Source organism: Rhinolophus ferrumequinum, chromosome 5 (assembly GCF_004115265.2).
Source record: "Rhinolophus ferrumequinum isolate MPI-CBG mRhiFer1 chromosome 5, mRhiFer1_v1.p, whole genome shotgun sequence".
In the NCBI taxonomy this organism is placed as follows: domain Eukaryota; kingdom Metazoa; phylum Chordata; class Mammalia; order Chiroptera; family Rhinolophidae; genus Rhinolophus; species Rhinolophus ferrumequinum.
In genome coordinates, this window is record NC_046288.1 from 70011153 (window position 1) to 70025385 (window position 14233).

A 14233-nucleotide genomic window follows, 5' to 3' on the forward strand; every position below is an offset into this window, starting at 1 on the left:
AAAAATAGATTACATAAAGGCAGTGCCATGCTGTGATCCTGCAAAGGCCCAGGAAAGGAGGGGGAGGAGAGGAGCAGGACTGGCAGTACTGGCAGGCGAGAAGTGAAGGAGCACAGATGCGGGTCCTGGTTCACACGCCTACTCCTCTGCCCCCTTCCCGTCTGCAACAGCATTTACTACGAAGAAACGCTTGCTGAGGTAAATTCAAAAATAATGGAACAGGAATGCGAAACAACTGCTTTAATATAAAATTGCATATAGTTTTTACATTTTTTTTATTTTTCAATTAGATTTGACACTCAATATTATATTAGTTTCAGGTGTACAGCATAGTGGTCAGACATTTATATATTACGAAGTGATCCCCCTGACTAGTCTAGTACCCACCTGTCACCATACACAGTTACTGCAATATTATTGTGTTCCCTATGCTGTACTTTACATCTCGGTGACTATTTTGTAACTGCCGATTTGTTTTTCTTAACACTTTCTCCTTTTTCTTAACACCCAGTCCCCCAACCCCCCTCTCATTGGGCAACCATCAGTTTGTTCTCTGTATCTATGAGTTTGTTTCTGTTCTCTTTGTTCATTTATTTTGTTTCTCAGAATCTTTATGTAAGTAAAATCATATGGTATTTGTCTTTCTCTGTCTGACTTACTCCACTCAGCACAATACCCTCTAGGTCCATCCATGTTGTCACAAATGGTAACATTTCATTCTTTTTGTGGCTGAGTAATACTACATTGTATATATGTACCACATCTCCTTTATCTAATTGTCTATCAATAGACACTTAGCTTGCTTCCATCTTAGCTATTGTAAATAATGCTGCAATGAACATAGGGATGCATGTATCTTTTTGAATTAAGTGTTTTGGATTTCTTCAGATAAATACCCAGAAGTGGGTCTGCTGGGTCATATGGTAGTTCTATTTTTTAATTTTTTGAGGAACTTCCATAGTGACTGCACTACCAACTGACATCTTAACTGCAGGCCTGTGAGAGACCCAGAGACAGAAGACCCAGCTAAGCTGCACCTAGATTTCTGACCCACAGAAACCATGAGATAATAAATGCATACTGTTGTAAGCCATGACTGTTTCGGGTAAATTTGTTACACCGCAATAGATAACTAACACATAAGTTAAATTTTTAACTTAGAAAATTTCAGTAAAGAACACATCTATTTATTCTTTTAGAAACACTACTCCACATAATTCAAAACTCACTGATCCTATTTTTAAAAGTATTTTCTACTAGTTTTTTCCAGCCCTACTTTCGCTTCTTTTCATAAATGACTCTCCTTGTTTCAGATCAGATACATCTGTGTTGTTCACTAAGTTTTCTGAGGTTAATAGACAACTGATAACAAAAGTGTTTTTCAGGCAGAACAGCTAATGTAAGAAAAATTGAAATACAAGGTACAATCAGATTTTTCATATAAGTTGGTCTTAAAACTGACTATATGAAACCAACTGATAAGAAGTTGGTTTCTAGAATTATTCTGAATGCCATCAATGAAAGGGGAGAATGGATAAAAAGGAAGAAAAATTAGAAAAAGGGAAGGAGGAGTTGTTTTTTTTCAATTTTATTTAAAAGGAAAAAGTGAAAACAAAACACAGTTCATACACACTAGAAACTGTAATAAATTTTTCAGTCACCGAGAAGGCAACAATGTGAATTCTCACTCATTCCTACAGTTGTGCTCAGGGCAACAAAACCATTCATTTCTCTTACTTACATTATTTGTTGATCAACTACCTACACTTTCAAAAACATCTTCAATATTGACAGAACATTCAAAGGTGACTGGAATCAACAACTCAACCTAAACAGGTCACAGACTCAGCATATATTGACATCTTTTTGATCGTGGGGCAAAAGACAATGACCTAGAGAACGAAAGCTTTCCATCCTGTTCCTAATCTGAAACACCCCTAAATCCTCCAATCCCCGTTTTCGAATAGCTCTGGAAAATTGCCAGATATGTATTCTCTTATTCGTACAAGTACTGCATACAGCACATTTTAACTGTTACCTTCTTATGAAACCTACCATGTCCACCCTATTTAAAATCACAACCACCCATCATGTATCTGTCCTAATCCCCCTTTCCTGGCTTATTTAATTTTTTGTTTAGTTTGTCATCCCACAAGCCCAAACAGAATGTTAGCTTGAGGGCTTAAAGATTGATGTGAAATATTGTGTTTGTTCCTGACATTCTCTAAGACCTAGAGTATCTGGCATATAATAGACCTTCAAATATTAACTCCATATAACATGAATGAATAAATTAGAAAAGTAAATGCTTTCTCATGTGAGGAAAAAAACAGAGGGCACAAAAGAGAAAAAAAATTAAGTTTCGAACTAGCTTTTTGAAATGCTAAATGTTTTTCTAAATTCAAAGCAACATTTCAAACCAAAAATTACAGTTAATAAAGTATTTTTAAATGTTTTACTAAGGTTTCGTATTAAAATTGTGGTTTCCTAATAATGGCTGCTAGAGGCCCACAACAGTATTACTACTTACTTCCTTAAAAAAGAAACACTTTAACAAGAAATACAAATCAAAATATAGCTATACTGAATTGAAGGTACCAAACTACTACAAGAATTGCAGAATTAAAAGGTCATTCCTTAAAACCTACATAGCACACCAGTTTCTAAATCAGTGCTGTCCAACAAACAGAAACTATGATCTATGTGATTTTAAGTTTTCTAGAAGTCACCTTAAAAAGTAAAAAGAAACAAGTAAAATTAATTTTATATATTTCATGTAACCCAATATGTCCATAATAAAATCATTTCCTACATGCAATCAGTATTTTAACATTTACCGTATTTTGCCATGCATAATGCGCACTTTTTTGTCAAAATTTGTGAGGGAAAAATAAGGATGCACATTACACATGAGTAGTACTAATTCCAGAACTATATAAATGTTTTTAATTCTTTTATTTATGCTTAGCAATGAGTTAAAAGTGTAACTCTATAAATTAATAACAATGTCCGTATGCAAAATACCCTGGAATATGATCATCGGTGTTATTGAACTTATGACGAACTTGCAACAGCGAAGAGTTCTTGGTCTTCTATGATGTGTAAATATCATAAATTTGTTACCGGTACATACATTTCTTGTGACTTGTATCTGTTCTTGTGTTTTATAATTATTTGTTACATAAAATTTCTTGTATCATAATGTTAAAAAATAAATGCTAAAATTCCTTTAGAATACAAAAATCAAGTATCTAAATATAAATAAATAAAAACTTGAATTAAAAAATTAAAACAAATGATTTTTTTTCCCCTGAAAGTTTGGGCCAAAAATGTGGGTGTGCATTATACACGGGAACACATTATATACGGCAAAATACGGTAGATAGTTTACATTATTTTTCTCATATAAATCTTCAAAATTTGAAGTGCACTTTATAATGGTAACACACCTCAGTTTTAAGAGCTCAACAGAAAATGGGACAGTGGATTTCTAGATTCTCTTAGGTACTAATAAAATATAAAGGTTTACTGTACTTGCTTTTAAATATTAAATATTTAAATACAGAGAAAAAGACATCATTTGTTTTTAAACAAAGTTCACCTATCAGACTGATAGAATTCTAAGCTCTTCACCTATGCTTTTTAACATAGTTTTTACTCCTAAGTTTTATTACAAATGTTTAGAATTCCACTGAAATTTAAGACTCAATAAGAATTCCACTGAAGTATAAATTACATAGCCATGCACGCCTGCTGTGTTTGGCACAGTGATGATGATAGCACTTTACACATTTGAGCATTTAGTATCTGATAGTGAGGTAAAAATTAAAATAATTTGTAATTCTAGGAACTCGTACATAATCAAATACATTAAATAGGCTGTCAAATATCTCCATAAGCTTCCTACTACCTCTCTATATATTACACACAATTTTTTTTTTAATTTATTTTTAATTTATTGGGGTGACAATTGTTAGTAAAATTACATAGATTTCAGGTGTGCAATTCTGTATATTACACACAATTTTAACAGATCTTTCCTTTGAAGGTATTTTTAATGATTAAGAAAATGTGAATTTTTGTTATTTTTTTCAGATTTAAACATTTTTGTAATTGTGATATAATAATGTATTTGGTCTTTGTCCCTGGTCCCCAACACAGAACCCTTAAAACTCCTGAAATTTCCTGAGTGATAGGAGTGTCTTTTGCCCCTTTGACCACACCTGAGTTCATGCTAATGAGATGACTCAGGGGTGGTCTCCGAAGCGCCTCAGCCTGAGACTGGTCACCACAAAGACTGAGTGATTAGAGGTTGGACCATTCAGTCCCACCCACATGACCTCTGGGGAAACTGAGCTCTATAAAAAAAAGGAAACAACAAAAAAACAAAACCTCTTGAACTTTGAGATTCAGAGCACTTCCAGGTGGTGAACACACTGAGGTGATGGGAGATGCTGGGAGGGAGGCAAGCCCTGAGGGCACGGAAGCTCCACACCTACCTCCTCCCATACCTTGTCCTATTCATCTCTCCCATTTGGCTCTTCCGGAGTTGTATCCTTCATAATAAACCAGTAAACGCAAGTAAAGCGTTTTACTGAGTTTTGAGAGCCATTCCAGGAAATGATCAAACCTGAAAAGGGGGCGGTGGCAACAGTGGTTGAGGGCAGGTCAGTCAGAGGCCTGGCCTGAGACTTGTGACTGGCATGTGAAGTGGGGGACAGTCTTGTGGGATGGAGCCCTTTAACCTGCGGGATGTGACATGACTCCAGGTAGACACTGTCAGAATTGAATTGAGTTGTTGGACCCCCAGTTCGTGTTGGAGAAATGAAGGACTGACTGGTGTCAGAAAACACCCCAGATTAGTAATATTTGTAACTTCGTACGTCAATGACAAAAGTAGTTTTTATTATGAAGATTTTTAAAATAAAGAATCTAGCCTTATTCTAGGCACAAAATTAACCAATCTCAGTCAGTTTTTAACTTCTGAAATGTGGCTATCTAAAACGATTCCAGCTTTAAAAGTGAAACTGTACACCAGTCTTTTCAAACATTTTATAATACTCAGACTCTTAAGATTAACCATGTATGCTTTCCCAGTTCCACCTCTCCCTCCCCACAAAATTATCACTCAGCGTTAGCACGTTTCTTAACCTAAAACGATGCTAAGCAATGATCAGGTCCACAAGTAATACCAAAATCAAAGGAAAAGGGGGCACCATCCGTGTAATAACTTGAAATCATGTCCTTTCCACACAGTACCACAAAGTTTAATGTTAAAAGTTAACTCCAATTTAACTGCTAAACAATTATAAAACTGCACAGGCCATTCATACACTAAACACTATACTCTTCAAAGCTGGCGTGAAATTTGATAAAACTAATGCATTATACTATAAATGACTAAGAAAATGTACAACAATAATTTTAGGAAAGCTATTTAGCCTAGGAAATAATTTCCTCTATAAAAAGTATCAAATATGCCAACATAAATTCTATTTATTCCATAATTTATATGGATAGCAATAATTTATGAAGTAAACAGAATTTACATTATAATAGTATATTTGACATTCAAATTCTTAAGCAATTATATTGGCAATATAATAATAAAGCACTTAGACAATCTTGGGAAGATGAGAAAGAACAATTCATTGCTAATAATTCCAAGTATTATTACTAAAAGTAATCTTATAGTTTCACTGTGTGTGTGTGTGTGTGTGTGTGTGTATTGTGTGTGTAAAGAGACAGAATGGTGATGATGTTGAATGAATTACTCAGTATAAGAAAATGACTCACGATAAATTACTTAATGGTTTCCAGTAATAGCAAAACTCAATAATCCATCAATTTCATTTCACTCATTCTACCTATGACAAACAGAATATATTTACATACTTCAAATCCTTTTTTAAATTGGAGACACAGTATAAGATAGGGTTATCCTGTCATCTGTGGTTCCACAGATGTAAGAAATAAATTGAACTATTTAGAACTAAAAACCACGATTTTGATATTAATGGCACTACACTCTAACTAAAATGATTTAACCACAATGAGAAGAGGTTACCTCAGTAAGCAGAAGTCAGTTAATGCAGAGACATTAAATATAAGACTGATCTAGTAAGCAATAGAAAAAAATCACTGTTATGTTTCTTCACTAGAGACAAACACTCTCAAAGTGATGATATTCGTGATGGATTAGAGAAGAAAAACTTAGAGGCGATCTTCTAGGCACAAGATACCTACATGAAAATGGAGCAAGCAAATAACTAGAACAGATAAGTGAGAAAGGAAGAAAAAGAGATGAATTTTAAGAACACGAGATTTTATTTATAGCCGGGGCTGGCAAACTAAAGCTACTGCTTGTTTTTGCAAGTCGAGTTTTACTGGAACACAGCCCTGCCCATTAGTTCATACGCTTACTGTCACGGCTGCTTGGCACTACAATGGGGGAGCTGAGCAGTTACAACAGGAGGCCCACAAAATCTAAAATCTTTAGTAGCTGGCCTGTACTAGTTTCCTAGGGCTGCTGCAACAAAGTGCCACAAACTAGATGGCTTAAAACAACAGAAATTTATTTTCTCCCGGTTCTAGAAGGTGTAAGTCTGAACTCAAAGTGTCAGCAAGGCCAAGCAGTCCCCAAGGCCCCAAGGAAGGGGACTCTGTCCCATGCCTTTCTTTCAGCCTCTGGTGTTACCAGCGATCCTTATCATTCCTGGACTGGATCTGTGTAACTCCAATCTCCGCCTCCTTCTCCATTGAGTCACCTTCTCCCTGTGTGTCTCCACGTGACGTTCTCCTCTCTTATCAGGACACAAAGCACATCGGAGTAAGGGCTCATGCCCCTCACATATACCCTCATTTTAACTAATCACATCTGAAGTGACCCTGTTTCCAAGCAAGGTCACATTCTGAGATAACAGGGGTAACGCCTTCAAAATACGCTTTTTGGATGGGACACACTTCAAGCCGCAGCTTGGTCCTTTACAGAAAAAGCCTGCCTGATTTGGAATTCCTGATTTGGAAGAAAAAGAACTGAGAAGTAGGTCCAGAGGTACCATTCAACAGAGAAGGATTTCAACGAGAAAAACTGGGATTTTTGTTTTAGAGAAACTCTAAATCGAAAGCAAAAGAGCCCTCAAAAGACGTCAGGCGGAAAACAATATAAGTAAATCAGGAATCTGGACCGGCTTAGAGATAGAGGAATCAGCACTAACCTAAAACTGAATGAACATTCTCACGGTACATGCTTTATACAGCAGGTCCAGGACTGATCCTTAGAGAACGTTACTGCTAGATAATAACAATGTGATTAAATAACAATATGATTAGAGGACATCACTGCTATACAGCATTACATAATAATGTGAAAAATAACATAACTTAGTATAATAGAAACTAAAAGAGAAGCATCTCAACAGTGACAAGTACAACAAAGAGGTTAGAGGCCTGAGAAATGCCAGAATTTGGTTAGAATGAGACTATCGCCAAATAAAGAAAACAACTTCCACGGAGACACGAAGCGAAACACCAGATCAGGGGGAAGAGGAGAATGCCTACAAAATGAAGCCTTATTTATTTGTACAGTGACTGCAGTAGATTATTACATCGGTGACCCCCACTAAACCGCATCTTCTGGAATTCATGCTCTTGTATAACCCTCTCCCACATGGACTGCGAGCTTAGCCAAAACCCGCTGTCGCCACCTGGATGTTAACAGGCATTGGCAAGCAGAGGCACGATAAGCACTTTCACACGGGAACTTGTTTTCTGGGAACACTGTCATCTGGAAGCCAGCTGCCATGCTGTAAGGGAGCTGGAGTGAGCCTCCCCAATGGTAAGATGCCACATGGAAAGACTCCAGGGTCAGAGGTCATGTTAGATAATCCAAGTGAAAGGAACTGCCACAGTGACCCTGGCCCATACCCAGGGGAACAGAAAAGGTGCCCAGCTGAGCCCCATCAACTCAGAGAACTAGAAGAAATAATAAACTATTGTCATTTTAAGCCATTAAATTGTGGTAGTTTGTAAGGCAGCAAGAAGTAACTGATAGAGTGAGAATAGCACGTACGTGTGAGAAATCCAAAAACATGAGACCAAGGATTCTTATAATACTGGGAAGCCTTGGTAATCACATGAAGGAGAAAAGAACAAAAAAAGAAAAAAAAACACGTAAATACAAAGGGTAAAATTAAAAAGTAAAGAGAAACACTAAAAATGTTAAAGAAGTCGAGTCATATGAGTAATGAGGAATAATGAGAAAATTTAAGGCTAAAACTTCATTGTGTTTTATGAGAACACTAGGGAAAAAGTTTTTCCACCTACTTCATCACTTTCATCCACTTCAATTCCACCATCTTTGTCATCATCCATTTGTTTATGTATTGTTTGAAGAGCTTCCAGACTAAATCTGTCTTCTTCCGTGAAGCATGGTGGACTCAATGACATACATGGATCTGAAATAGAACAAAGGGCAATTACTAACTCCCCATACCAAAACATAGGCTAGTTAGAGAGTATAATTTTTTAAAAACCCAACGAATTAAATTTCAGACTAAGTCAAATGAAGAGGTTTTTAAAAGTCTAGCAGAAGCAGAATATGTGAACACAATCAACTAAAAATAAATAATTCAATTTAATTGATATTAGGCAACTATATCCAGGAGTTACAGCAGTATTAACTTCAGGCTCTCTGCATTCTTCCACATTTTTAATCATTTTCTTCTTATGCAACCCATTATATTTACCAATTACTTCCCCCATACACACAAACCAAATGAATTCTTCCTTTAAAAAAGAGAAAACAACTAAAAACCACAGAACACAAGGTGCTAGTTTTTGTATAATCCAATTTAATTAAAATGTAAATCCTGGGGAAATATCACAAAGAATACAAGAAAAGGAAATGCAGAGTATTCACATGATCCTTAAAAATATTTTTTTCCTTTTTCTATTTAAGAGCATCCAAGAGTCAAGTCAACTCTTGGAATCCAAAAGTCAACAGTATGACTTTCTAAAATATGTAACTTCTTAGATTCAACAAAGAAAAGCCTAAAGAAAAAGAATGACTGAATTTTTTAAAATCCTGTTCATGTTTTCTTTTATATATTTTTTGGTTAACCTCTTCCTATGGAAAATGTATGAATCCTCATTCAGGTTGTCAAAAATTAACAGTGAAGAGAGAATATGAGGTTTTTCATGGCTTAAAATCAAATTCATTAAAAATTATCTCCTGTGGACTCAACGAGTAAACAGCCTCTATCCCAAAATAGAAAAGAGGTGAAGGAATTAAGAAATACAAATTGGTAGTTACAAAAGAGTTTCGTGGATATAAAGTACAGCATAGAGAACACAGTCAGTGATATTGCAACAACTACATATAGTGCCAGGTGGGTAATAGACTGGGGTCGGGGGGAAGGTCACTGCAAAAACTATATAAATGTCTACCCATCATGATGTATACCTAAAACTAATATAAATAATATTGAATGTCAACTATAATTGAAAAAAATAAATAATTTTAAAAAAGAATACTCAGTAAAACATGTGAAAGTTAGGAAAAGCACTGCCAAAACTTCTCTCACACCCAATCTGGCTGTCTGGTGGACTAACAAATTTCAACAATTTACTTCTACTCTACCAGGTCACTAAAATAATATTCTTTTAAACTGTCATCAGAATCATATATATTCCTAGAAATAGCACAGCCTTAAATTTTAAAGAAGTTATGAGCATAACAGAAGGGTTAGCCAGCTTGGTTATCTGTTCAGTAACAGTTAAAAATCCAGTTTATTGCTTTGGCCCTGTTATGAATTAAGTGTCTGATTGGACAAATCACTCATCCCTGTATTTCAGCTACGTCACTTCTGAAATAAAGTAAATAGACTAGATGCTTACTAAATAGACCAGACGCTTACTTACTAGGATCTACTTCAGCTATAATAACCTAAGAATATCTAATTCTGTGCTTAGGGGGAAAAGAATTGCAAGAAAAGAAACCAGTATTGGAGACCAACTAATAATTTCATTTTCTAAAAAACAACATTAACCAATACCACCAGTTATAACCCATTTTGGTGATTTAACATTTTTAATAGTTTTAATTCCAAATCTAATTTTAATTTCCTTAGTCTTGAAAGGAAAAGAAACAGAAAAGGAAACAATAAAAATGGAAAAATAAGTTATGTGACATATGTTTATGTATGCATGTAAATATTTAAAACTCTGACTAAGATTTGCTAAAATGTAAGAACTTACAGACAAATGGTCAATTATGATCCCTAATTCACAAAACAACCAGAATCCTGATATGGCTATGAGTTCAAATTCATTTGTAATTATTTAAATGGATGCAAAGTAAAAGATAAACTCTTAGGTATCATAACAACGTAAGGTATAAAGAAGATCTGTATACATCGTGTTATTGCCTCCAGCCGACCTATTTTTACCCATGTTTTGCTAACAAACATAAAGTGCAAGTGTTACTGCAACAGTTATATGATGGATGGGTCACACCACTCACTCTGGTTCAATAGATTTTGAAGTCAACAGTGAGGGCTGTACAAACCTTATAAAATTTTAAGAGAAAATTAGGAGGAACATATGACCTGAAAAAATTCATATAAAAATAAAATGTGTAATTTTTTTACTTAAATAAATTTATTTAATAAACACTTATTTAATAAAACATCATCTTTCATGGTCTACTTCAGGAAGTAATTTCATGAATTATTTCATAAGTACCATCTCCTAGTGATTACTTCCTTCTCTGTACACCATTTCATCTAGTCAATAAATACCTATTGAGCACCTACCATTTGTCAGACACTGGCAATACCACGGTGAACAAAAGAGACAGAAATTCCTCATAAAACTTGCATTCTAGTGGGACAGATGAGCATTAACAAGATAAACAAATAAAAAGTCTAACATGCTAGGAGTGGTAAATATTAAGGAGAAAAACAGAGTAAAGAGCAGATATAAAATGACAAGGGATTTGAAATTTTCTATTCTATCTTGATTCTCAAAGCATTCTACCTGAGTCCTCATTTAATGTTGTACTATTAGTCTCTAATTACTTTATGAATCATTTCGTCCACACAATTAAGCTTATGAACAGGGCGGGGACCACATTCTTCCTTTTCTCACATGTTGACACCGTTGGACATATCTGGGCCTCGAATAAATTAACCATCATACATGAACTAAAGTTCTGGGCTTCCCATACTGTGCAAACCAGTGACAAGCATTAGGAACTAAGAGATAATAAGAGTATCCTGTATTCAAAACCACGCTCGTAGTCTAGTGAGAAAGAAGGCAAGTGTAGATAACGGACTGGACGAGGTACCACAGAGATCACTGTTTGGAGGGTGCTGTGCGAGCATGGAGGAGGGTATCTAAGTCAGGCAGAAGAAGAAAAAAAGTCAGAAGCTCTCCAGAGGTCACCTCGGGGAGTTTTAAATGACCTGCAGTCGATGACACTGGCAAAGAGAGAGAAAAGCTTGCCTGGAAAAAGAAACAGCGTATGTTCAGTGGCATGAAAACGACATGGAACATTCAGAGAAATCCAGCTGGTTAACATGTCTGGAGTACAGAAAACATGCAGAAAAGAGTCAAAAGATCAGGTCGGAGATTGGCTAAGTGGAGGCCAGCTCTCTAAAAGTTATTTCCCTTATTGAGGAACTGGGATATTTAATCCTGAAGACTCTGCGAAGCCCATAAAGAATTTCAGAGAGGACTAACAATCCGATTCGCTATCAAAAGATCACTCTGGTGCCTGTGAAACAGGCTGGAGGCGCGACATGGGGGCACGGCTGTCAGAGGTGCCACAGGAATCCGGCAGCACTCAGCAGTGCACGCCGCCCAGTCATGGAGGAGGCAACGATGAAGGCTGCTCTGGGGTTGGTTTTGCCAAGTTGGAGCAGCAGAAGGAAAGAAAAGACAGGAGTTGAGGCTATGGCAAGAGAAATTCCATTTCTCCACATAAAATTTTATTTCCTTTTGCTACAGTGACTTAAGGCCTAGAAATCTAATGGAGGAGAGCTGGGAATTCTGAACTCCAATACCTGTTCTCAAGTCTTTTACATTTCTTTCTCAGCCGTTTCCCTTCTAGATTAATTCAGCACAAGTGATTGTTTTAACTCACATTATCTGACCGAAATTTCTTTTACACACACAAACGGTTATAAAAGACCTGTGCCTATAATGAACCAGGTATAATGGTTTCAGACAATGGCTGAGATACCATAATCATCCTCCTCGCCAACATCTCAGATGTCTGCCTGAGTTGCCCCAAATGCTCCAGTGCACCCCACGTACTGCACAGCCAGACCACGTCTCTCCTCTGAACAGCCTTCCCTCGTTCTTTTAAACACAGTAGGAACTGTCTGAAATGCGTGAGGCCCTTGGCGAGGTGGGAGGCACCCAACGTGACAACTAAGACAGATTTCCTCCCCTCGGGGCCCTCACTTTGTGTTAAATGCAATAGTGTGATGTCTCTTCTCGGCATTATACTCTGAGCATTCCTTTCTTTGCTCTGGATCAAGGCCAGCCCTTTCCACTGAGGAAAAAGGCATGGGCTAAAACAGAGTAGGACTAAACCAAAGTCAGCAACCAACAGCAATGGGTAAATTCCACCTTGTTTTCCTCTACTCAAAGCCAAACAGATGCTCAGTCCAATTCTGCAGAAATAGGCAAATGAATTAAAACGATGTCACCTAACAAGAAGCATCTACTACATTCTAGAAGCCAGTGCTGTTTTATGTACATAATTTAATCCCTATAGCCTAGGGTGAGGCAGATATTACCTCCATTATTCAGATGAGAAAATGACAGTCATGAATAAATGGCTTAAGCTTACACCCCTAAAACTGACAGAACTGAGATTCAAAGCAAGTCTCTGAAACTCCAATTCACACTCAACTGTCAGTATAATGAACATATATGGGTCAGTGTCACTAGTGTCAGAGAAGAATCAAGTCTTGATATCGTAGATACTGCCAGGACCTGGCCGAGAAGCTGAGAACACCAAGAAGCATAAATGTGTCCCATGGACACTCCGGCAATGATGCATTTACAATACAGAATACAAACCTATATTTGCTGCATTACTCTTCCTTTTGATAATAATGTATCTTCACTTCAATTCACACTCCCTTGAACAAACCTTTATAATAAATATATTATTACCACAGAGATTGATATGTTTGCTGAATAATTTAAATATATATAAACATTAGAAGCCAAATAGATTAACTTCTGAATACATGTTATTTACCTAGTAAATACATAAACGTCACACTGTAGGTTAGAAACCAGGTAAACAAAAAGTAAAAATAAATTAAGGTATGTCAGGTTCAATGACAAGACATATAACAAATATACATGACGGATGGCAAAACTAAGGGACGTCCTGCCTACTTGCACAGCAAGAAAAGCTTCGAGGAGGAAGTGATATTTACATTGATTCTTGAAAGATGAGCAAGTGTCCTCTAGGAAGATATGTTTAGGCAAGAACATAAGCCACTAATAGTTATTACAGTAACAAAATAATGACAATAACTATGGAAGGGGTTCAGAACAGGCCTCCCCGAGATGTGCTATTTTAGTATGTGGATTATTTTGAGCTGAAGGCATCCGAGACTCCGTGGACTCACAAGCAACTTTTACCTCTCCCTTAAAAAATTTAAATTTGGGGACTTGCCCATAACAGTTCTACCAGAAATAACTTTTCATGACCTATGTATAGGGCAGGGCAAACTTCCAGTACTGAACATCTGCTCTTATTATCCCGAGAATGATCTTCCTCCCTTCGAAGCCCCAAGCAAGGTTCCTTACGTCAATCTTAGCTCAGAATGTCCCATACACCTCACCTTCCCTATCTGTCTCCGAACCTCTCCTGCATGTGGGGTTCCCATATGTACGTATATACTGAATTGCGTTATTTTCTCGTTAATCTGTCTCAGGTAGATTTAATTATTAGACCAGCCGAAAGAACTATGCACAGCAGAGGACAGTTTCTTCCTCCCACACACTACCAGTTATAGAGTGTCTATTATACACACACACACACACACACACACACACACACGCGCAGAGGGAGACAAAAAAAATGTATACATTTTAAGAAAGGAAAAAAACTGTATTAAAATTACGCTGATGGTAACCACTTTGAGCACCTCTTGTAATTGCAGAAGTCAAACGTGACTTGTATTCATCTTTTGTCAGCGGTATA

General features: G+C 36.6%; 1 protein-coding gene across 1 annotated transcript in view; it reads right to left on the reverse strand.

The window, feature by feature from the left end:
* The window catches only part of STIM2 (stromal interaction molecule 2), a 145415-nt gene that overhangs the window by 79469 nt on the left and 51713 nt on the right, over positions 1-14233 (reverse strand). Inside the window, exon 2 of the mRNA XM_033106402.1 lies at positions 8326-8456. Coding sequence (XP_032962293.1) covers positions 8326-8456 — 131 coding nt within the window. The remainder of the gene's footprint in view (positions 1-8325; positions 8457-14233) is intronic.